We start from the raw sequence: 23,310 nt of genomic DNA on the forward strand, positions 1-23,310 counted from the left end.
GTCATTAGACTACAAAATTGGGACAGAAATAAATAAATGTTTGAGGAGGGATAGGAAGGATAGACAAAGTTACAGTACTTGACTGAAATAGGTTCCGCTACTCATCATTTTGGCTGCCTTGACTGTTAATATTTAGGTGCAGGAGCTCCACAATACTTTGGAGCTAATATTCTATAAGAGGAACAGGAGCTGAAGCAGTAGAACATTTGAGGTGCAGGTACTCAGTCCCGGTGAGCTCCTGACCAAGTCAAGCACTGCAAAGATACTGTACATAATGACAGCTGACTATGTTTAGCCCAAAGCATTTCGATAAACAGCAGCTCTTCCTTCAGTATCAGAAGTGCTTAGTCGCTGAATGTAAAAAACCTAAAGCCATTTTTCCTGCCCGCATTTCCCATAATTACAGCCCCACAATTCACTGTTGAATAGTTGAGGTTTTTCCCTTTGAGGTGACTGGCTTTTATATAGCAACACGACAAACACAGTGAAGCTACGGCCGTCCCCAGCCGTGTTCAAAGCTACAGTGGGAAGAGCAGAGGACACGGCTGACATGCATTATTCCTTACAAAAGCTGCCTTTTGTTTGCTTTATGCTCAGGTCCCACAAATTGTAGGCTTTGTCAGTCACCATTTCTTTTTTCGGGTGCCCTTTTTTCCTCTTCTTCATTCCCCCCATTCGAGACACATGTTGGTGCGGCATTGATATCCACACAGATGAAACGTCTGTTGCTGAGCTCATCCCTGCTATTGCTCTGTGTGTAGGTGGGATTGGGGGAAGAGGGTGCTTCTTTTTCAGGCATAATAAGTCAGAAATGTTCCCTGTGACAATTGATTCCATATTAAATAAGACAGATAAACAGATGTTCTAAATGTTTGCGCCAGTACAACTTTTGCACTTGTTATTTATTAAAGAAGGCAATAAATATACAAAAACAAGGCTGTGTAAAACATTTAAAGTGTTATTTATTTTGTTTCTATTCCCTCTGAAATAAAGGCTAGTAAATCTCTCCCAGGGTGTTCAAAATATAAATAAAGAGGAATTCCAAAAAGTTCTCATAAGTCAGACATTTAGTGCATGTCATCATTTTTGGTGACTATTTCTACCATTCTGGGCCAATATCCTCCGCACTCTTAAATCCCAGCCCAATGAACACACAAATCCTACTAATCCCTAGACGCTCACAGGATCAGGCTCCATTAGCTGAGTCACTACAGGTCAACACAGCCACTGCCTCTGCTCTCCGCTTCCCCTGCCACTTCTCTGGATCGTGGATTGTGCAATTAGACATCATAGCATGTGCTCCTCTTAACCCCGGGGCTACACTTAGAGAGTCATTACTCTCAGTAATGTCAAGTGTGATCCCTGCGCTTATCTGCACCAACTCACTGTAGTGGTTGGAGTGACAGGTTCAGGGGAGGTACGTCAGCCCATCAGAGGCAATGCTCCCCTCTTGTGCCTCAGAGGGGCAGTTCACCATTCCAAAATCAATGTTTGTCAATCCACATTCCTAAATGAATAGGACAGGTGGAAACTATCTAAAACAATGAACATAGACAGTGCCATTCATCTGGGTTTCAGGCTTATATATGTATGTAGCTGTATCTATTGTGGGACTCACCAATACACTACCTGAAACTTTGAGGCCTGCAAAATGTGATTTTGGAGTGAATTATCACTTTAATTCCAGTAACAATAGGTGAAGATGAAGATGCATAACCTCTGTTGGGGATCTTCCTATGCAGCCAGAGCCATATATTTAATATATGTACGTAGCATGAGAGGTAAAACACAGAGCCTTTATACACCCTAATCACCAACCACCCCTGCTTGTTGGGTCTCATCCAGAGTGATAATGACTAAGGGATGTGTGGTGGGATGTGGAGGAAACTCCCAATACCACAGCCCTGCTATCTCTGTGGGAGTTCATGATACATACAGACTGCACACAGATACACAATTTTGCAGTTTGGACAACAAGTGATAATTGTAAGATAAATGTTTTAAATAAAAGCTATATCCCCATTATAAACCTGATAGAGATATATTGAGTAATCAGTTTGGGGGAAGCTGAGAGGAATGCACCTCCACACACACACACACACGGACCTCCCATGCTGGTGGACAGACGTGCATATTACCACACTATAAATTCACCATTCCGAAATGATTTGTGCGGACAGCCTCTGCCGCACCCTAGCAGACTCTCTGACATCCTTCTGCCCATGGTCCCCCCCACACAGGCGAAGTAGAGGGGAAGAAAGGCAGAGAGGAAGGATAGGGAGGCAGGTCTGGTATGGAGACGAAGTGACACGGTTGAGAATGACTATACATCCCAAATGGCACCTTATACATAGTGTACTACTTTGACTAGAGCCCTATGGACCCTTGTCAAAACTAGTGCACTATATAGGGAATAGGGTTCCATTTGGGATGTAGCCTGACTCAGTCGGCCCCTTGCGTTTAGGAGAGCAGCGACAGACAGTCAAGTAAGTGGAACCAGCTCAGTCACAGATGTCAGATTAAGATACAGAGTGGAGGAGTGAGTAAGAGGGGTTAATAGTGACGGACGGACCGACCAAACACACACACCACTACAGCCCTGTGATGTCACTAATTAAGTCAAACAATCACTGCAGTAAAACCATAATCAATGCTAGAGAAGTTGAACAGCCAAACAACCATCCCCTGATCACTAACAATTCTTCATCCTTAAAGCCAATGTCATAATCACCACGTTAATGCAGTCACATAACAAAGGTGTCTATGATGTGTAGAGGGCTTGCCTAGAGAGATAGAGTGGCCCAGGGGAGGTTACAGCCCTCCTGAAGGAGTGGTGACAGCAGACAGACACCCTTTGCAGCCATGCTTTACACTTGCTGCCCTCTACTGGTCATACATTGGGACTACAGCGACTCCCCTTCACTGACGTGCAAGATAGAGATGTCAATAAGGTGGACAGTGATGCTCCAGCCAGGCAAGACAGCGTAGGTACACACACAGTATAAAATCTCACACCCTTGACAATTGAATACTGAAAATGTACTCCAATTTTGTTTAAAACATAAAGTAACCTGTATGTAAGTTTATTTGACCAAGTCATTATTTATTATAAACTTTTAATTGAAAAGTACATTTTCCCTCCTGTACTATAGCACATCCCATTATTCACAGTAGTCTCTTTCAGTCAGGAGGAGCAGTCCAAAGAACACAGGGCTGTGTCTGAAATGGCACCCTATGCCCTTTAAAAAGTGCACTACTTCTGATCAGAACCCTATGGGAGCAGGTCAAAAAGTAACACACTATTTAGGGAAAAGTGTGCCATTTCAGACACAAACATAGTCTGAGAGGAGAGGCAGAGCAAGAGGGGTGGATGGTGGTGGGAGGCAGAGCAAGAGGGGTGGATGGTGGTGGGAGGCAGAGCAAGCTGGAGATGGAGTCTCCAGATGAGGATGATATCCTTGCCACCCTGACGAGGAGGCAGCTAGGTAGCTCCAGAAGTACTCTCAAAGTGGCCTTTCTTTCAGTAGACAGAATGCTCACTCAAGACCTTACACCACAAAGAATACATCTAAACATACAATCTAATTCAACAAAGCAAAAAAACAAAAAATTTAGTTTGTTCTATCCTATTTACAAGTGTTTTGAGATATTACTGAACAGGAATATGACAAAGGAAACTGGGTTAAATGACAGAATCGTTTAAGGTGTAGGAGGGGTTAAAATCCCTCAAGGTTAAATGAAACGACCTCGTACAGTACTACATACATACAACTGTTATCAAAACAGGGAGGGGAATAGTATTCCAGTCTTGCTGATGTCCATGAGATGTTGTTGACTCTAGAGTCCTTTGATTCCAGGAAAGCTCCTCTTCTAGAGCTCAGTCAGATGTGATGGGTTTAACATTGGAAATGTGAGCTTTCATGATCCAAGACGTATGTGAGTGGTTAACATTGGATGACAGTAGTTGACATTAAAAAGGTATGTTGACTTGAAGATCCAAACTCTCCAAATTGAAGCAAATAAGTAATTTGTCATTTGAGGGGGAATTAAGATGGTAGTAAAATAATTTTTGGGGCAAGGGCAAGCAAATTAAAAGGACAAATACAGCGTTAAATATAACCAGGACTTCTTTAAAAAAAACAAAAAAACAACATCAAGCCACTTTCAGAATGTAGAATATTAGAAAATAAAACAAATCAACCCATTCTGAGAACAATCAAAAAATAAATACACCCCTATGCGTACTCCTTTGTTTGTTTGTGTGGCACAGAACTCAGTCCAGACTGTCTTTTGGTGTGTCAGTATCCCTGTAGTCCATTGTAAACCTTCTGTACTGACGATTGTTTCAGAATCCCCCTCACTCCTGAGAACAACAAAAGGCACAATTTAAAGTACTAACCATTGTGATCATAATTATTACATGTTTCAGAATCATTCATCGCTAACAAGTTAATCAGTACTTTCATTGTCTTCTTGTCAGTGGCATAAAGCCAAAGGCTCTAAGGCGATTTATTGTGATGTATTTTTGTCCCCTATGGTTTGCACATTTAAAATGTTGGGGTGTGAGCCGAGGACCCTAGAGCTCAGTGGTCCGCCACCCCTCCTGGCCTTGCAGGAGCGTGTCCTGCGCCTCTCCAGTCTTTGTGTACATTGTTGATATGCATAATCTTTATGGAAGAACAAGACCCCATACCTAATATGTAACATGCAGTTGACCTTTTACTGATAGCATCAATGTCAACTCAAGTCTAATAGATCATTACAAAACCCTTTCCCCATGTTTATCAACTTCCTCCTTACCCTCTTTCTGATTGTCATCCAGCTGTGTCTGTGGGAACTCGATGTCAAAGGAGACAATGAGAGATCCACGGATGTTGTTGTTGTCAAAATTTGGCAGGCCTTCTCCCTTCTTCCACAGCCGGGCACCGGGCTTGGTGATCTTGTCCCTCTCAATGTGAACCTGCCACAGGGGCAGTCACAAGTCAATGAGGTTGTTATTGATTAAAAGATGTGTCAATTTTGGATCAATCATTCCAAACCCAGATAAAACCTACTCTGGACAGAAAGCATGCTCAATGGAGAATATCAATTGAAAGTTATTTTTAGTCCAGGAATAAGCTTAATTTGGGTCGGGGAAACTTGGCCATTACATTTGATTAATGTTGGAAAAACAGTTAATGTGTATTCCCGAGTGGCGCAGCGGTCTAAGGCACAGCATCTCAGTGCTAGAGACATCACTACAGACACCCTGGGTCGAATCCAAGCTGTATCACAACCGGACGTGATTGGGAGTACTATAGGGCGGCGCACAATTGGCCCTGCGTCGTCCGGGTTTGGCTGTCATTGTAAATAAAGAATGTGTTCAACCGACTTGCCTAGTTCAAGAATTTATTTTATTTGTCTCCACTGGGAATCTTGTTTTTGGTCCTGATTAAACATGTAGAATCGGCCACAGACAGTTGGCCTGAGTTGGGGGAAAACTACCCAATGCAACACTGATAGTTAGTAGGCTGTAGTTGGATAGATGTGTAGGAGCCTTTACACACCGTATGTCCATCGAGGTGTGTGATGTCCATCTCAAAGCCAACCAGAGCCTCTACCAGGGAGATTGTGACGTTAGTGTACAGGTCATCTCCTCGACGCTCAAACACTGGATGTCTGGAAGCACATACAATCATTGGTCAATAAAACAGCTTCAACTGACAAATTATTACTGTACAATAAAAACAGGCTAACAGAATGCATTTGCATAAAGCAAGCATACAAATAAATATAAACAGAAGGGCCAAGACACAGACAACGCGAGTAGAGTACATTCCAAAAATATTTACATAACATCAATGTATTCACTTGACAGTTTGATCTTTACTGAAAAAGGTATAAGACTCACAAGGATAGATCAGCCTCGTCAGAATCATTATATAATATCTGAAATAAGGAAATGCATGCTGCTCTTACTTCATAACTTTGATGCGGAAGCGTAGATCCCCTGGCTCTCCGTCGATGTGAGGTTCACCTGTAAAATATATTATTATTTATATACAATGACTTTACCCTTGTTTACCCATGTTATCCTGATGGTTGAGTAAGTAGCTTACCTTCTCCAATGAAAGGGTACTCCATCTCATCTCTTACTCCCTGTTCAATCTCCACCTCCAAAGTTCTCTCCTCATTCACCAGCCTGGGATCATTGAGAGAGACAAATCCTAACCATTATTATGAAACTATTATCTTTATTACTGAGCATGTAAAGAAAGACACCATTGTCTCCTGCGTTATCAGTCTCAGCCAATAGGACAGTGACTCACTTTATATTGGGGCACTCGTCACACACTACTTCCTGGGTCATCTGGAAGCGTCCAGGTCCGAGCTGCGTCGTCCTCATTTCCTGTCTGCAGTTGCATTTCCTTTTCCCAGGGGCCTCTTTGGCTACAGGCTTGTTGCGCACAACCTGGGCGGTGCATATAGATGATATGATGAGAGTGGTAGGTATGTGTTGGACTAGGGTAGGACTGGTGAAGCACACCAATCCTATACAATATATCACAGACCACCATCAGTGATTAATAGTACCTCTACAAAGTTCCCAGAGTACACTTCTTCGAGTGTGACCTCCAGGTCTAGTACTATGTCATTTCCTCTGGGAATGTTCCTGTCCTGTTGTCCTTGCCTGTTTCCTCCAAACATGAAGCCAAAGTCACCAAAGAAACTGTAAGAGGTGATGGTTTGAGAGAGAACAGTGATGCCAAAGGCATTCTTTGATTCTTAAAACCTCACATGCTTAGGCCTACAATTGGGTATGGCTTGTAATTGGAATACAGATGTCATTATTATACAACACACTAGTGCCTAGTAGTATAAATGAATGGAACACTCATTAGATATTGTTAAGCACAGGTATATGTATTAATGTGTGACTCCGTACAGTATATTATGGTACTTAGGTAAACCTACTATTAGGTCAACCTACCTGGAGAAGATATCATTGTGAGAACCATGGTGACCCTCTTTCAGACCATCCTCTCCGTATGCATCATACTGCTTCCTCTTCTCATCATCTGAAAGCACCTACAAACAGCACAACACCAGGGACTAAATCTCATTTAAGTCACAAAATAAAGGGTTTCATTGAATGTGAATTTGCAACATTGTATAAACTTTAATTGCAAACTCTTAATATCACATAAAAAACACCTAAATAGCTCATCATGCAATTGTCCTAATTTGAACCCTTTCAATTTTGTTATCGGATTAGTGGTCACTCATGATGCCATTGGTGCAAATGTAACGGATGTGAAATGGCTAGCTAGTTAGCGGGTACGCGCTAGTAGCGTTTCAATCAGTTACGTCACTTGCTCTGAAACCTAGAAGTAGTGTTGCGCCTTGCTCTGCAAGGGCCGCGGCTTTTGTGGAGCGATGGGTAACGATGCTTCGTGGGTGTCAGTTGTTGATGTGTGCAGAGGGTCCCTGGTTCGCGCCCGTGTCGGGGCGAGGGGACGGTTTAAAGTTATACTGTTACACAAATCATAGAAGCTGTCACTGAGCAGGTCCGCGTGCTCCACGTCGTGTTTTCATGAGAGCAAGCGGACCACAATATGAGCCAATCAGAGGCAGCCACACGGTCTTCTTGGCCAATCAAAAGGCTTGTCGTTTCCATCGACACTCGCCGTGGTTAAGTGATACAGTATTTTCAACCTACTTACCTTACCCGCTCAGGCGTCTTTTTACGCCTGCTACGTTAGGTTACCAACAACAACCAAATAGGTTGCTTCAGTTTCCTACAAAATACTTTTGTATCGGTGCCTCGAGCGCTTCAGCAAATTAAATAACGAAAACCCTAATATACACCCTGCTTAAATTTGAATTATTAAAAGGTTATTGGGAGAGAAGCAATAAAACACTAGCGTTATCACATAAAACTCAACAAAGTTGCCGTTCATATTTGTTAAAATATCTTAATGACATGAGCATTGTTTCTGAAGCCACAAATCAGACACCATTATTATACTGGTAAAACAAAAAGGGCCATTCAACGCATTGGCAGATAAGTTATATAAGATACAGGCAAACACAGTGGGTCATTTCCTACCTCATAGGCTGACCCCAGGTCTGCGAATTTGTCAGCAGCAGTAGGGTCATCTGGGTTTCTGTCAGGGTGAAGCTGGAGAGCCAGCTTTCTGTAAGCCTTCTTGATGTCCCTCACAGATGCCGACTTGCTCACCCCCAAGATCTTGTAGAAATCTCGCCTGTAGAGAAAGGTGAAAATGCGAGGGGAATTTAGTTACAGAGACTCTTGTAGATACAGTATTTCCCCTTTCATGAAAGGGACAGGTGGAGTAGGGTTCACAAACGTGTCGTTTATATATAATAATCTTTGCTTGTGTCTTGTATTTATGAAGTTTTAAAAAAAAATCGAAAATGGGGATCACCCAGAGTGATTCAGATTGATATCAAGAACTCATTTGAGAGTACAAAGCCAGCGGGAAAGCTAGCCCACTCTTCCCTGAGATGGCATTCATTCTCTTGAATAGTATGACTCAGCCGATACACGATACTGGAAACTAAGAATCAGGCAAGGGTGATGTTGACTACCCGATCGGACAATTATTTATTTATTTAGTGTTGTTGAGATTGCTTATTTTCCCCCTCCAGCTAGTAGCGAACTAGCCCTATTACACATGGAGAATGGGGTTCAAAAGTGTAGACCAATCACAATGAAACATGTGTACCAGTTAGCGACACCGCGTTTAACCGTTGCAGAAGCTGTGTGTACGAATAATATAGAAACATGTACTTACCCTGCAAGCACTGCCGCAACAAAATACAGGACAAGACAGCAAACACTGCACAAATTCATCCCTTTAACGGCCATAGATCCCAGTTTCTTCAAGAAACCAACAGAACAACCCGGCTTTTTGATGTTGGCTTCCTTCTGTCACTAGTTCTCTTCCTTCTGTCAAATCAGAACCGCCCACGTGAAATCCAGAAGTCCCGCCTCTCATCCTAAAGCCCGCCTACCCTTAAAGGCGCTGCATGGTCAATCTGCTGTCTGCATTAGCCATGCAGCATTTACGGTGTTACGGTCTCTGGGCATTCATACTGTACTTCCTGCGCTTCGTAGAGCAACGCAGAGATGTTGTGGAGGAAGTTATCAAGGAAGTGAGGTTCTGTTTATACAGGACCTCCCGCCCCCATCTATCGTCAACCAATAATGACAATGCGGAGCTATACGGCACTATATGGACCCCTCCGCATTGTTATTGAGCCCCCCACATTGTTACAACATTTGGGAGGCGCAAGGCGATGCGGTACAGAGCTCAATTAGGCCTCTGCATGCATCCAGACGCTCTGCAATTCCGTCACACCCTCCATACAGTCTCTGGCCACATTTCTGATCGAGCATAAATTGGCTTTTAGCTACAGCAACAAAAGCCTGTGTAAACTTTTGCTATATCTTTGCAATACCCTTTTTAGTGGATGAATGTAGGATGTGCATCGGTTTTCAGCAATATCCCCAAAAATCGTAAAATATTCTCCCTTTCTGTCTGATTGAGAAAGAAGGGTGCAATTGCAGCCTGCAATTCCTGCATGTGGGCATCACAGGAGGTTGGTGGCACCTTAATTGGGAAGAACGGGCTCATGGTAATGACTGGAGCGGGATCAGTGGAATGGTATCAAATACGTCAAACACATGGTTTCCATTCCATTTGCTCTGTTCCGGCCATTATTACAAGCCATTCTTCCCTCAGCTGCCTCCACTGGTGGGCATTCCAGCATCTGCAGGAACCACTCTTTATACTTCTATTGGTACATGTTTTAATTAGGACAGGCAGGAGTGATCCTGGGGTCAGTAGGGGGCGTTAAAGCACTAGCTAGTAGCTAGCTAGCCGTACACCGGTAGACTGTCTATTGTCCTCAAAGCGAGCAAAGAATTTGTTTAGTCTGTCTGGGAGCAAGACATCCTGGTCCGCGACGGGGCTGGTTTTCTTTTTGTAATCCGTGATTGACTGTAGACCCTGCCACATACCTCTTGTGTCTGAGCCGTTGAATTGCGACTCTACTTTGTCTCTATACTGACGCTTAGCTTGTTTGATTGCCTTGCGGAGGGAATAGCTACACTGTTTGTATTCGGTCATGTTTCCGGTCACCTTGCCCTGGTTAAAAGCAGTGGTTTGCGCTTTCAGTTTCACGCGAATGCTGCCATCAATCCACGGTTTCTGGTTGGGGAATGTTTTAATAGTTGCTGTGGGTACGACATCGCCAATGCACTTGCTAATGAACTCGCTCACCGAATCAGCGTATTCGACAATGTTGTTGTTTGACGCAATGCGGAACATATCCCAATCCACGTGATCGAAGCAATCTTGAAGCGTGGAATCAGATTGGTCGGACCAGCGTTGAACAGACCTGAGAGCGGGAGCTTCCTGTTTTAGTTTCTGTCTATAGGCTGGAAGCAACAAAATGGAGTCGTGGTCAGCTTTTCCGAAAGGAGGGCGGATGAGGGCCTTATTTGCGTCGCGGAAGTTAGAATAACAATGATCCAGGGTTTTACCAGCCCTGGTAGCACAATCGATATGCTGATAGAATTTAGGGAGTCTTGTTTTCAGATTAGCCTTGTTAAAATCCCCAGCTACAATGAATGCAGCCTCAGGATATGTGGTTTTCAGTTTACATAGAGTCAAATAAAGTTTGTTCAGGGCCATCGATGTGTCTGCTTGGGGGGGAATATATGCGGCTGTGATTATAATCGAAGAGAATTCTCTTGGTAGATAATGCGGTCGACATTTGATTGTGAGGAATTCTAAGTCAGGTGAACAGAAGGACTTGAGTTCCTGTATGTTGTTATGATCACACCACATGTGAATGCCTCTGTGGAGCTCATAAGTGTAGCCATGCAGCCTATTTTGGCGGGTTCACAATATCGGCCGTACAGATGTGGAATGCCAGTGGAGGAAGCCAGCAATGCCCAACAATGTGCAGTCAGTGGAGGACCTATACCCAGCCGAAGACTACAACCCTCTGTCTCGAGAGCCCACAGAGAAGGAACTTCAGTGGCTAAGGAACCGTTTCCGGGGCATGTTCAGTGGAATAGCACGTCTCCTTGAACCTGAGTCAGAACAACCGCTACCCTCCTGTCTGTACTGGACATTGTTTAAAGAACAAGGGCACCTGGGGCATGCAAAATTCTATTCATTTAAAAATGCCAGGTAGCTAGCTAGGTAACTTGAATAATGCCCCCCAAAAATTATACACATGAGAAATACACTATCAATTATTCACACAAGAAACTAAAAAGGCTATAATATTTACTTGTTAGGTTACTTGCTACTTGTTGATGGGAGTTTGTATGGAGAAATGTGGAGGTTTTTCCTACCCTGTGCCTTGAGTGATGACTCAAAGCTTGCGACAGGAAGTGTAGTTCTGTATGATAGCTACATTAGCAGCTAATTAACATTTCATTTTTGGGGGGGTAATTACAGATAAAACTGATAAAAGTTACCTTGTCCGGTAGAGATTTGCACAGTTATTAAAACATCATGCCAGGGTAAGCCTACACAAAACACAGACCTTATATTAAGTAGTTATAAAATCCCCTATGGAAAAATGAATGGTGGAAAACGATTGGAACCATTTCTGGGGTTTACCGCTAGGTTTTATGGGTATTATAACTCGTACTGTGGTACTCAATTTCCATTTTGACCCAGTGGTAGGGGCGTTCCTGCAGGAATGCACACATGCAGGAACGCCCGAATTGTGGGTTGCAGTGTTGCACAACACTGGCCTGATTTGATGTGCATTTCGCGTGTGGTCCTCACTCTGTCTAGTCGGGCACAATTGATGAGAACGTTCATGGAAGGGCACCAAATAGGAAGAACGTCGTGTAGCTAGCTAACGTTAGTTGCTGATAACATTTACAGCATACCGGTAATAAACAAACACAAAGCCAGCCCAGGTTGATAAGCTACTAAACTTGAATTTAATTTACGAGGGAGCATTATTACCAGTTACTTTTCCTGGAGCTTCGAGACAGGACCAGAAATCGTTTAGACTAACGTTAGTATAAACTTACTGAAGCCAAGTGTTTTGTCTGTCTGCTAACACGTTAGTCTGCTTTGTATCAGCTAGCTACTAACGTCTCCATAATGCTAAGCAAATAAATCAAGCAACTGCTGTTAGCTTCATTCTATTTCTATACCAGATCATCTCTGCTTGCCAGTTGTCATGGGAACATCAGGCAGACGTCCTAGTATCCAGGACGCCAGGAGGGAACAACAGCCAGACAACAAACATTTGCATTGGAGCAAGAGGCAGTGAAATAAATGCCATTTGGGAAGCACCCAATGAAAGGGTCCATATGCCCATTCTGTTACCTATAATGTTAAAAATCCGTTTTTACAACAGCTAGTTAGTTATGATACCACTTTCATCTAATACTGCAATATTGAAAAGAAGCCCCCAATGAAATAGGTGAACTCTTGTTTAAAACCTTTTGGCATACTCCAAGCAGGCTGTCGTGTGCTTTTTACTGAGGAGTGGCTTCCGTCTGGCCACTAACATAAAGGCCTGATTGGTGGAGTGCTGCAGAGATGGTTGTCCTTATGGAAGGTTCTCCCATCTCCACAGAGGAACTCTGGAGCTCTGTCAGTGACCATCAGGTTCTTGGTCACCTCCTTGACCAAGGCCCTTCTCCCCCGATTACTCAGTTTGGCCGTGCGGCCAGCTTTAGGAAGAGTGTGGTAGCAGGATTACAAGATTGTTATATTTATACACCAAATGGTTGTTTTATTCTTGCCTAAAACAGTGAAAGGGTCCATAACATCCAATGTTTTCATAGTTTTTACAATAAATTGTTTTCCTTTTCAGTAAGAACAGTACCCTCTGCTCAACTCTGCAACCTCTGAACGTGTATGTGTCTTTCGGAGGGGTTGAAATAAAGTATAAGGCATGTATCTGTTAGATATCCGTGTACATTGGACAATAAAGTCATCTTTTTCTTTTTTCTTCTTTGCAGTGCCTCAGCCTGGTGATGGAGGACTCAGTGTACCCCGGACAGGCAGTCAATCCCATCCACAAGCTGCTCTCCAGAACCCCTCTCCAGGCCCAGGCAGCATACTCCAAACTCACCCACTCCTTCTCCCTGCACCCCCTGCTGGCGTGGCTCAGAAAGGCCCTGGTCCTCAACCCCTCAGCCTGCCTGAGGTCTGGGAAGTCACTGGTCTTGGCTCAGCAAGGTAGGTTACTACCACCTAAAGTAAACCTTTATGTGGATCATTCATTTAGATGTAGATGTTACAGTCAAAGAAGGCGTGTTAGTATGTCTATAGAGGTTAGTGAGTTATCTTGTGACTGTTTTATAGCTCACCTTTTTTGTGGGAGAAGTAGAGAGCTATCAGGATTGAAGCATGGGTGTGTGTCTGTGACTGACCGTATTTTTGTTCTCCTGTCCTCCAGTGGAGGGCGCTATGAAGAGAGCTAAGATCGCCCGGAACACCCACATTGCCCCCCCAGGCAGCAAGATGGTGCTAATGTCACAGTGTTCAGACAGATCCTGGTCATGGAGTCAGACAAGCTAGCAGTAGCTAACGTCAAAATACACTGTTGCAGTGATGCCTTATGCTTCGAACACACCGACAGCGTCATTGCATTTTGGTACACCAGAATCACATTCATTTCCAATGAAACGCTGCGTTTGCCTTGCAGCATTGCATTGCAGAGGCAGTTGCAGTGCGTTCGGTGTGGTGCATACGTTGGATTTATCGAACGTATGCGTCAAACTGTATGCCTGGATGGCTTGACAGAAATGGTAGCAGAAGGTGAATGTTGAACTTTTGTTACATACATATCCAGATGATGCTGCGTACTATTTTGCACAATGAGTCTGTCAGTGTGATGGAAGCGTTAATCTACCTGCTCTCTCCACTCAGGTCAGGTTACGGAAACCCTATAGCCTGACCCACTTAACAACCACAACAGATCAGCTTCAATAGAGACGGTAGTAGTGTTTATGGTTTGTTATTTATATCATTTCTACTTTTGACTGATGACTGATGATTTTCATCTCAGCCATCATTCAGCCCATCACACAGTGTTGGTGACTAGAGTTTTACTGTAGTTAACATAGTAAATAATTTATGAAGTAGTGGTGAAATGTTCTGTTATGATATGGGGGGAAGGTTAGTGTTAGGACATAGACAAACACTACCATGATACACTTCCACACGCCATCCCCAAGTAGCAGCACCAACCGAGTCAAGGGTTCTGTTCTGCCAGGAAGCCTTGATAATTCCTTAGGGGCGAGCGATCAAGATTGCTTGTCAGTCCAGGGGACAGGAGGCCAGAAGCCTCTCAGCCGGCCTTTGTTTGTTTCATGGTGTTAGTTTATCTCTTTAGTTGGGAATGCGTTTTTGTATTTTCCTTTTTGTACATATTTATGTTTCATCATCTGAACAAATAATAATCCGCTTGGAATGGCCTACCAAGAGGTCAAGAAGGAGCTGGCCCTGGAACAAAGGTAAGGTGGCTGTCTCCTGGGTAAGTACATTTAACACCTAGTCGCACACACTTACTTCCCACGTTTATGCACACATCAAATCAGGTTACAAACCATTTAGCTGGGCTTAAGACCCCTAGACATAACGAGAGCAACAAAATCAGTACAATAGTTATTGGTTTCGTAGCAGTTCCTTTAATATTGCTATACTGTAACAATGTCCATTAGCTCAGGTGAGATGACATTCCCAGTGGTGTGTGTGTTTTAGGTCAGTGAGTCTAAACGTCAGGGTGGTGTTTGTGGCTGGCCATAGGGTCCTCCTCCTACTGTACCATCCACGCCCTCAGCCCATACTCCTCCCCGGGAACACTGCTCTCACCCCAGGGACCTTCCACACACTACCCCTCCCTGGAGGATCACATGGCAAGTGTGGGTTTAGCTGTGGTGCCAAACGCCTTGGACCAGCCCTTACTGCTGGGTGTGAAGGGCACCACCCCAGACCCTGGCTCCTACCACTTCCTGACGCCCGCTGAGTTTTTAGAATTGGAGGGGGACATGTGTGAGGTGCCAGGTGGACTGCCATCGAGGTACCAGAAGGCCCATGAGGAGAGGGAGAAGAGTGTACAGGACTGGCAGAAGACGGTGAAGGATGCCCACCTGAACAAGTGAGTAACAGAGCAGACACAGACACTACCAGTCAGCCATTCTACCGCTTAGATTTATCAGGAATTTGACCAGCGCTCAGTGAATGGAAATATGAAGTGGTTTCCAGGATCAATGTGAATATAATGCAGTCACTCGAAAAGTCTGACTGTACTGTGTCGCTTAATTTACATAACAAGTGACCCAGTTGCGTTCACTAATATGATTTACAAATAAATGCAATGATTTAATGGGGAGCTAATGGAGGGGCCCAAGTGCACATTTAAAGTGAACTCTGGTTGTCTGCTAATGTTTGAGTCTTGTTCCTGTAGTAAGTTGTCTGTTTTCAGAGAGCGGTGGTGTCAGTTCCAGGCCCTGGTGGAGCAGAAGTTCCATGAGTGGCTGTTGGAGTCGGGACACAGGCATGGGCTGGTTTAGCCTTATCCCCCCCTGCATTACTTCCCAGGACCCCTCGGACAGCGACAGCCTGGAGGCCAGGCCAAATGACACCAGGCAGGAAGGGACATCTAGACAGACAGTGGGGAGGACACCTTTTGCCTTGCTGACTTTTTGGGTTCTTGTTGATGGAGATCCCCATACAAATAAGCTTTTGCCTCACAGTCAGCTGTTTGCTTCACAGCCACTAGTAAGCACTAAGCCCTTTGTTTGCATGCTGTCCACAGTTCCAGGCAGGCCTGGATCTGATCTGAGGATCACTAGACTGCAGAAGGGTGACCTGGTATACACCTCTGGCTCTGTTCTAGTCCCCTGTATGCTGTATAGCCCTCCCACTGCTGCATTCCTTCATCTAGTTGAGACTGGTGCATCCAGATTCTCTACCCTTGCACACTCACTCTCATGGATTTACCAATGGTGGGGATGGTAGAGAATCAGGACACAGGCAGTGGTCCTAGAGTACTTGGGGTACGACTACAGGGTACCTATTGTTAGCCACTCAGGTTAGATCTGCCTAGAGTCTGGTTCTTCTGTTGTGTGTACTGTACCAATTACATAATAGGGAATCATTTAACTGTATGTTAAATTCAGAGATTGACCTTGTCCAGTATAGGGGAAAGATGTATTAATGTATACATATGATATGATATTAAGTTGTTAATATGTATTTTCTGGTAGCATAGGAGAGAGGGTGTGGTGAATTTAAAGGCCTGTGCCAAATTCCAAGGAATGTAACACCTTTAGCACCTGAGTGCCAATCGGTTTGTGCTGTCATGTCAACTCCTTATCACTCATTGTCATGTCAAACTGTTTCAAAATGTTTGACTTTGGCAAGGGGGTTGGCAAGAGCACAAACCGATCTGGGACCAGGCTGTACCTCCCTCAGATGGGACTTTGGTCTGTAAACTATAATAGCCACCTCGAAGAAGATGGCAGAACACATTAGTGTTATGAGAAGAGAAAGATGCCTTTGAGGGAGCAGTTATATTCCGTTACATGGGCCATTAAGTTATATTCCGTTACTGTGTACTATTAAAATAAGCCTATCATGCTCCAGAGAATGCTGATGTTGCTAGGTAACCAGGTATTTCTCTTCCTTATTAGTCATTTGCTTTGCTTCTTCGGCCAGTGTGGATGGATGAGATTGTATTATTGTTACTATGGCTTACTTTTATTGTTCTTCTGCCTTGCTGCTGTAGTTTAGTTCTCAGGGACTTCCCCTGTGTATAGCCTCTTTAATGTTATGTCATCTTATTGTGTTACTTTTTATTTTATATTTTACTTTAGTTTATTTAGCATATATTTTCTTAACTCTATTTCTTGAACTGCATTGTTGGTTAAGGGCTTGTAAGTAAGCATTTCACGGTAAGGTCTACTACACCTGTTGTATTCTGCGAATGTGACAAATAAAAATTTATTTGATTTGCCTTTCAATTAAATTGCACTATGTCGGCCTACCTACATGTTACAACGGAAATTATTTTCAATGTTTTCTAAGAGGACAATTTTGTTTAGTTCTCTTTTTTCTTTAGTCATGAATAAACGATTCATTTTTGCCTTGACATGCCTTTTATTGTTGAATAGCGTACTTTCTTAGAGACCCTGTGTAACGTTCGTCATTAGGAGAAAGAGAGGAGGACCAAAATGCAGCGTGATGATTATCCATTTTAATGAATACGAATAATCTAACAAAAACAACAAAACACGAGAACGAAACGAAACAGTCCTGAACGGTGAAAAATACAAAAAAACACAGGAACAACAACCCACAACCCACAATACAAAACAGGCTACCTAAATATGTCTCCCAATCAGAGACAACGACAAACACCTGCCTCTGATTGAGAACCATATCAGGCCAAACACATAGAAATAGGCAAACAAGATAAACAACATAGAATGTCCACTCATATCACACCCTGATCAAACAAAACATAGAAACATACAAAAAAACTATGGTCAGGGCGTGACAGTACCCCCCCCCCCCCCCCCCCCCCCCCCAAGGTGCGGACTCCGGCCGCAAAATCTAAACCTATAGGGGAGGGTCTGGGTGGGCATCTGTCCGCGGTGGCGGCTCTGGCACGGGACGTGGACCCCACTCCACCATAGTCATTACCCGCTTCAGTGGCCTCTTAGGAGCGGCGACCCTCGCCGCCGGCCTTGGACTGGCAACCCTAATAAAGGTCGCCACTGGACTGAGGAGCGCCTCTGGACTGAGGGGCAGCTCCGGACTGAGGGGCGGCTCCGGACTGAGGGGCGGCTCCGGACTGAGGGGCGGCTCCGGACTGAGGGGCGGCTCCGGACTGAAGGGCGGCTCAGGCGCCTCCGGACCGAAGGGCAGCTCCTGACCGAAGGGCGGCTCAGGCGGCTCCTGACTGAAGGGCGGCTCAGGCGGCTCAGGACAGACGGGCGGCTCAGGCGGCTCAGGACAGATGGGCGGCTCAGGCGGCTCAGGACAGACGGGCGGCTCAGGACAGACGGGGCGCACTGTAGGCCTGGTGCGTGGTGCCGGAACTGGTGGTACCGGGCTGGGTACACACACCTCAGAGCGAGTGCGGGGAGGAGGAACAGGGCATACTGGACCCTGGAGTTGCACTGTAGGCCTGGTGCGTGGTGCCGGAACTGGTGGTACCGGGCTGAGTACACGCACCTCGGGGCGAGTGCGGGGAGGAGGAACAGGGCATACTGGACTGGAGGCGTACTGGAGGTCTGGAGTGTAGAGCTGACACAACCCGTCCTGGCTGGATGTTTATACTTTCCCTGCAAATGCAGGGCGCTGGCACAGGATGCACAGGGCTGTGCAGACTCACAGTACGCAGAGCCGGCGCAGGATATCCTGGTCCAAGGAGGTACACTGGAGACCAGGAGCGCTGAGCCGGCACTCTCCTACCTGGCTGGATGCCCATTCTAGCCCGGCCAATGCGAGGAGCTGGAATAGAGCGCACCGGGCTAGAAATGCGCACTGGAGACACCGTGCGTTCCACCGCATAGCACGGTGCCTGACCAGTAACATGCTCCCCACAGTAAGCACGAGGAGTTGGTTCAGGTCTCCTACCTGACTTAGCCAATCTCCTCGTGTGCCCCCTCCCCCCAAAAAATGATTGGGGTTCACGCTGCTTGGTCCTTGTTTGGTGGGTGATTCTGTAACGTTCGTCATTAGGAGAAAGAAAGAAGGACCAAAATGCAGCGTGATGATTATCCATTTTAATGAACACGAATAATCTAACAAAAACAACAAAACACGAGAACGAAACGAAACAGTCCTGAACGGTGAAAAATACAAAAAAAAAACACAGGAACAGGAACAATTACCCACAACCCACAATACAAAACAGGTTACCTAAATATGGCTCCCAATCAGAGACAATGACAAACACCTGCCTCTGATTGAGAACCATATCAGGCCAAACACATAGAAATAGACAAACTAGACAAACAACATAGAATGCCCACTCATATCACACCCTGACCAAACAAAACATAGAAACATACAAAACAAACTATGGTCAGGGCGTGACACCCTGTATATCGACCTCAGCTAATGTTTAGTTATACTGTTGGACAAATCACAAACCATTACAATTAGCTGTAGCACAGTCAAAATGTATAGAGATAAACTATTTTTGGCTAAGACGGGGGAGCAGATGTTGAACAATCACCTCCGAATCATTCATTGGCCCTAGAGGAGGAAGGGAAGAGTGATTGACCTGCAAGCTTGACAGATTTTCATGCTTCTTGGTTGTATTCTAGTGTAATGGACCTTGCGTATTTCAAATGTCTAATGAATGCCTCCAAGTTCATTCACACACATATTTCCCCCATTTGTGTTTAGTTGAAGACATGAATATGCCTGAAGAGAACTTGTGACACTTTAAACAATGAGGGCACAATATCTCTGCATCTGGGCAGAATTTGGCACATTTGGTAGACTCTTGGCCTGAGGCGGTAGGCACATTGGGCATAGGCTGGGGTGGGGGTGATGGGAGCAAGCTGGCAGGGTGGCGTGTAGGGAGGGTGTGTGTTTTGGTGGATGTAGGGGGCGAGATGAGTTGGGGGGCAATTCAGCAAGCCAGCAGAGAGGGGGTCAATGGGCACTCTCACCATGCTGTCATTATGCCGTAATCCCGCTTCACTTTTCTGGAAAAACTGAATAGCACTAGAATCACTGACTCAATTTTTGGATCTCATTTTCATGACAAAGCGATTGTTCCACTCACTGTTTAAAAAACTGGGAGGCTGGGTATATAAAAGGGCTTGGGTGGCAGGACCAGAGGCATCCAGACTTCAGGGAGACCAGCAGACCACCGCTATCTATCAAGCCTAGCCCACAAACAATGTCCAAAATGGGCAGGGTGAGTAACAGGGATATGGCCGCTTGGCTCTGGGCAATCACTGGCTCCATCAGAACAGGTTCTACTGATACAGTATAGTGGGCAGGATAGTGATTATGGCAGTAGCATAGCAGTGATTTTCTGTGGTGTGTTTGGTTTAGTTATGGGATGGCCCATTTTCATATTTTCTGTCAAACTTGGCTGATTTATCCTGCTGGCCATTGCCATAGTAATAACAACGTAATAGTAGAATTGTAATGTAAGTGTAATAATACTTGTGTAATAGTCTTCTGTGTGATGCCTGGTATACAAGTGGAGGGCACTATTGCCAGATAGCACAGCTCAATCCCATCTGTGAGATGGTATGCTGGTTAAAGCTTGTCAGCACTGGTGTCCTGCAGAAATGGACATAATCTCTGTCTGTCCTCAATATACATTTTATTATAAATACAGTCTTCGATTTGGCATTCAAGTGCCATCAAAAATATTTACATTGGAGTTATTCTGTGATGGAAAGACTAACTCAAACTGATGAGCTTACCCACATCTATGGCTTTTAGAAATAGCACTAGCTGCAAAGAAAGGCATCAGGAATGGGTTGAGTGGATTGACTTGTTCTTTGGTAGGTTGGAAAAAGCAATTAATTGTGTAAAAAGGTACCTACAGTGCAGTGCAGAGCTTTTATCAAGCATATGAACCTAAGTTCAACCCACTCACTCCACTCTGGTCTCTTTTGTTCTCGTCCAGATTGTCTTTTACGAGGATAAGAACTTCCAGGGCCGTCGTTATGAGTGTGACAGCGACTGCACCGACTTCCACTCCTACCTGAGCCGCTGTAACTCCATCCGTGTGGAGAGTGGAGCCTGGGTGGTGTACGAGAGGCCCAACTATATGGGCTACCAGTATGTTCTGACCAGGGGAGAGTACCCTGAATACCTGCGCTGGATGGGCCTCAATGACCGCCTCAGCTCCTGCAAAATGATCCACTTTGTAAGTCTGCCACTGCCTCAGTCCTAGAGCATTATAGTGAACGAAAAGAGATATCATTATGTTTCTTCAATAACAGTATCTAGATGGGGTATGTCTGTTAGGTCTATGCTGAGCTGTCTGAATGGGGTGTACCGTATGTTGTATTATAAACCGGGTAGTTTGGGTCCTGGATGCTGATTGGCTGAAACAGCATTTCAGCCATGTGTACATCAGACAATATATCACAGTGATGACGCAAAAATACTTGTTTACTGTTCTATTTATGTCGGTAAACGGTTTATAATAGCAATAAAGCAACTCTGGGGTTTGTGGTATATGACCAATATACCACATCCCCTCTGGCCTTATTGCTTCATTAGAGCACAGAATACTGTACACTTCCCTTCAATGCACAGGGTAGGCTATACATTGTAATAGTAATTTCATAGATCAACAGAAAAACCAAGAATAGCTATTATAGTGATAGCAAAAGTGGTATAGACAGGTATATGCAAGTAAACCATTTCTGACTGTTCGTCAGATGGGCATATTAGGCATCCCAATCCCAATGAGGCCAGGCACAGAACAGTGACAGTGGCGGTTCACCCAGGACACAGGGCTTTGTCAAAGGAGTTCAATACCAGCATATAGCACTGATCAAGTGATTGTGGCACTGATTGCTATTGGCTGACCTAGAGCTGGCAGGAAGAATCAGACCTACACTTCTACTGTAGAATCAATAAATTTTCCAACTATGGGGCAGAATATGGTGGTGGAAATATTCTCTGTAACACAGGAAGCCATAAACGGCCCAAACAACAGCAGTGAAAAAAATACAGCATGTTATAAAAATATATGTTTCTTTTCTCATGATGGTTCGTTCAGTTTCGGACCAATCTCAAGAGTATAAAAACATTGGATTGGCGATGAGTTGGTAAACAAATGCATTTTGGGTCGACCAGAACATCGACAAACACACAACAATACTTTACAATGTAACGATAGTCATTTTCTTCCTCCTCCTCGGACGAGGAGAGGCGAGAAGGATCGGACCAATACGCAGAGTGGTTAGTTTCCATAGTGATTTAATATACAACAAAACAATACGCGATACAAAATAACAAAAATACTACCGTGACAGTCCCGTGTGGCACAACTACTGACACGGAAAACAAACACCCACAAAACACACGTGAAACCCCGGCTGCCTAAGTATGATTCTCAATCAGGGACAACGATTGACAGCTGCCTCTGATTGAGAATCATACCAGGCCGAACACACAAAATCCCAACATAAAAATCACACATCGACAACCCACCCAACTCACGCCCTGACCATACTAAATAAATACAAAAACAAGGGAAAACAGGTCAGGAACGTGACATACAAACCTTGTGTGTTACTAACTATCCTTACATCCTAGCCCCCAAAATAAACCAGAATTTGCTGAGTAAGAATCTCATCTCCCTATATATCCCTCCTTCCCCCTTTCTCTTACCCCACATCCCCTCCCCCTTTTTTCCCAATCCCTTGCACTAACCCCTCGCCTCCACCTCCACTACTACCACCACCCCTCCCCCCATCACCACCACCCCCACAGTCCTGTGGGACCCAGTACAAGATGCAGCTGTATGAGAAGGATGACTTTGCGGGCCAGGCCTTCGAGGCCACCGAGGACTGCCCCTCAGTCCTGGAGAAGTACCGTTGGAGGGAGGTGTACTCCTGCAAGGTCCTGGATGGCTGGTGGGTCTTCTACGAGCACCCCAACTACCGTGGACGCCAGTACTTCCTGGAGAAGGGAGAGTACAGGAAGCCTGGGGACTGGGGTGCAGTCAGTCCCACTGTCCAGTCCTTCAGACGCTTCACTGAGTGAGCCTCCTGACCACAACAACACCAACCTCAACCTCAAACCCAACCTCACTATTATCATACATAATATGCATAATATGGACTTTGAATAACCCTAATACTTCTTGATTTTGAATAACGCCTAGCCTATAACTTTGAGTCCTTTGATTGTGACTTTACTGAGGTCTCTCTCCTGAAATAAAAACTTGGCTGGTAAGCAGATCTGAAAATGTTGGCATTTTCTTGTGCCTGTGTCAGTGAATGTGTGAAGCCGTAAGGTAGGAGGTGTATTCTTTTGTCCAAAATGTATGACCCTGAACTGATACGGCCCAAAGGGAGAGCAACTTCTACATGCGGAATTTAGTCACTGAATAATTTTGGTTCAAGCTATAAGGAATATCAAGTGAACTAATAAGACAATGTCATCATGACAGATGCCAAGATATCTTATTGATGCATCACAGCTCCAGTGCCAGAAATGTACCCAGCTTTCCATTACCAAGTCGATACTTTACAAAAATGTCCTCACAAAGAATACTTCTAGCGACCATGTCTCATAGTTACAGAACAGG

At 44.7% G+C, this 23,310-nt stretch overlaps 2 protein-coding genes across 3 annotated transcripts; one reads left to right on the top strand and one right to left on the bottom strand.

Annotated features, from left to right (window-relative positions):
- Positions 1 to 3,067: 3,067 nt before the first annotated feature.
- On the bottom strand, positions 3,068 to 8,964 carry LOC120058345 (dnaJ homolog subfamily B member 11-like). Of its 2 annotated transcripts, none has more exons than XM_039006944.1 (10): positions 8,799 to 8,964; positions 8,090 to 8,246; positions 6,971 to 7,068; positions 6,574 to 6,670; positions 6,309 to 6,451; positions 6,099 to 6,181; positions 5,959 to 6,016; positions 5,547 to 5,658; positions 4,801 to 4,960; positions 3,068 to 4,363 (listed from the first exon to the last, which is right to left on the bottom strand). In XM_039006944.1, the coding sequence occupies exons 1-10, from the start codon at positions 8,870 to 8,872 to the stop codon at positions 4,299 to 4,301; spliced, it is 1,047 nt and encodes a 348-aa protein (XP_038862872.1). In that variant the 5' UTR covers positions 8,873 to 8,964; the 3' UTR covers positions 3,068 to 4,298. The 2 variants fall into 2 exon arrangements, with proteins under 2 accessions (XP_038862872.1, XP_038862870.1); XM_039006942.1 differs by having other exon boundaries at positions 6,574 to 6,709; positions 8,799 to 8,963.
- Positions 8,965 to 19,932: 10,968 nt separating this feature from the next.
- Positions 19,933 to 22,763, top strand: LOC120057927 (gamma-crystallin S-like). The gene is made up of 3 exons (XM_039006403.1): positions 19,933 to 19,941; positions 20,668 to 20,910; positions 22,491 to 22,763. The coding sequence occupies exons 1-3, from the start codon at positions 19,933 to 19,935 to the stop codon at positions 22,761 to 22,763; spliced, it is 525 nt and encodes a 174-aa protein (XP_038862331.1).
- Positions 22,764 to 23,310: the final 547 nt, after the last annotated feature.

The sequence above is a fragment of the Salvelinus namaycush genome, chromosome 13 (genome assembly GCF_016432855.1).
Source record: "Salvelinus namaycush isolate Seneca chromosome 13, SaNama_1.0, whole genome shotgun sequence".
Taxonomy (NCBI): Eukaryota; Metazoa; Chordata; class Actinopteri; order Salmoniformes; family Salmonidae; genus Salvelinus; species Salvelinus namaycush.

Bases quoted from the DNA above. Each gene is read 5' to 3' on its own strand.
- LOC120057927 (XM_039006403.1), top strand. The intron at 20,911-22,490 runs GTAAGTCTGCCA...CCACCCCCACAG, and splicing joins CCTGCAAAATGATCCACTTT to TCCTGTGGGACCCAGTACAA.
- LOC120058345 (XM_039006942.1), bottom strand. From the start codon at position 8,872: ATGGCCGTTAAAGGGATGAATTTGTGCAGTGTTTGCTGTCTTGTCCTG. The intron at 6,710-6,970 runs GTAGGTTGACCT...CACCTCTTACAG, and splicing joins CACAATGATATCTTCTCCAG to TTTCTTTGGTGACTTTGGCT. The intron at 4,961-5,546 runs GTGTGTAAAGGC...CCCCTGTGGCAG, and splicing joins CACACCTCGATGGACATACG to GTTCACATTGAGAGGGACAA.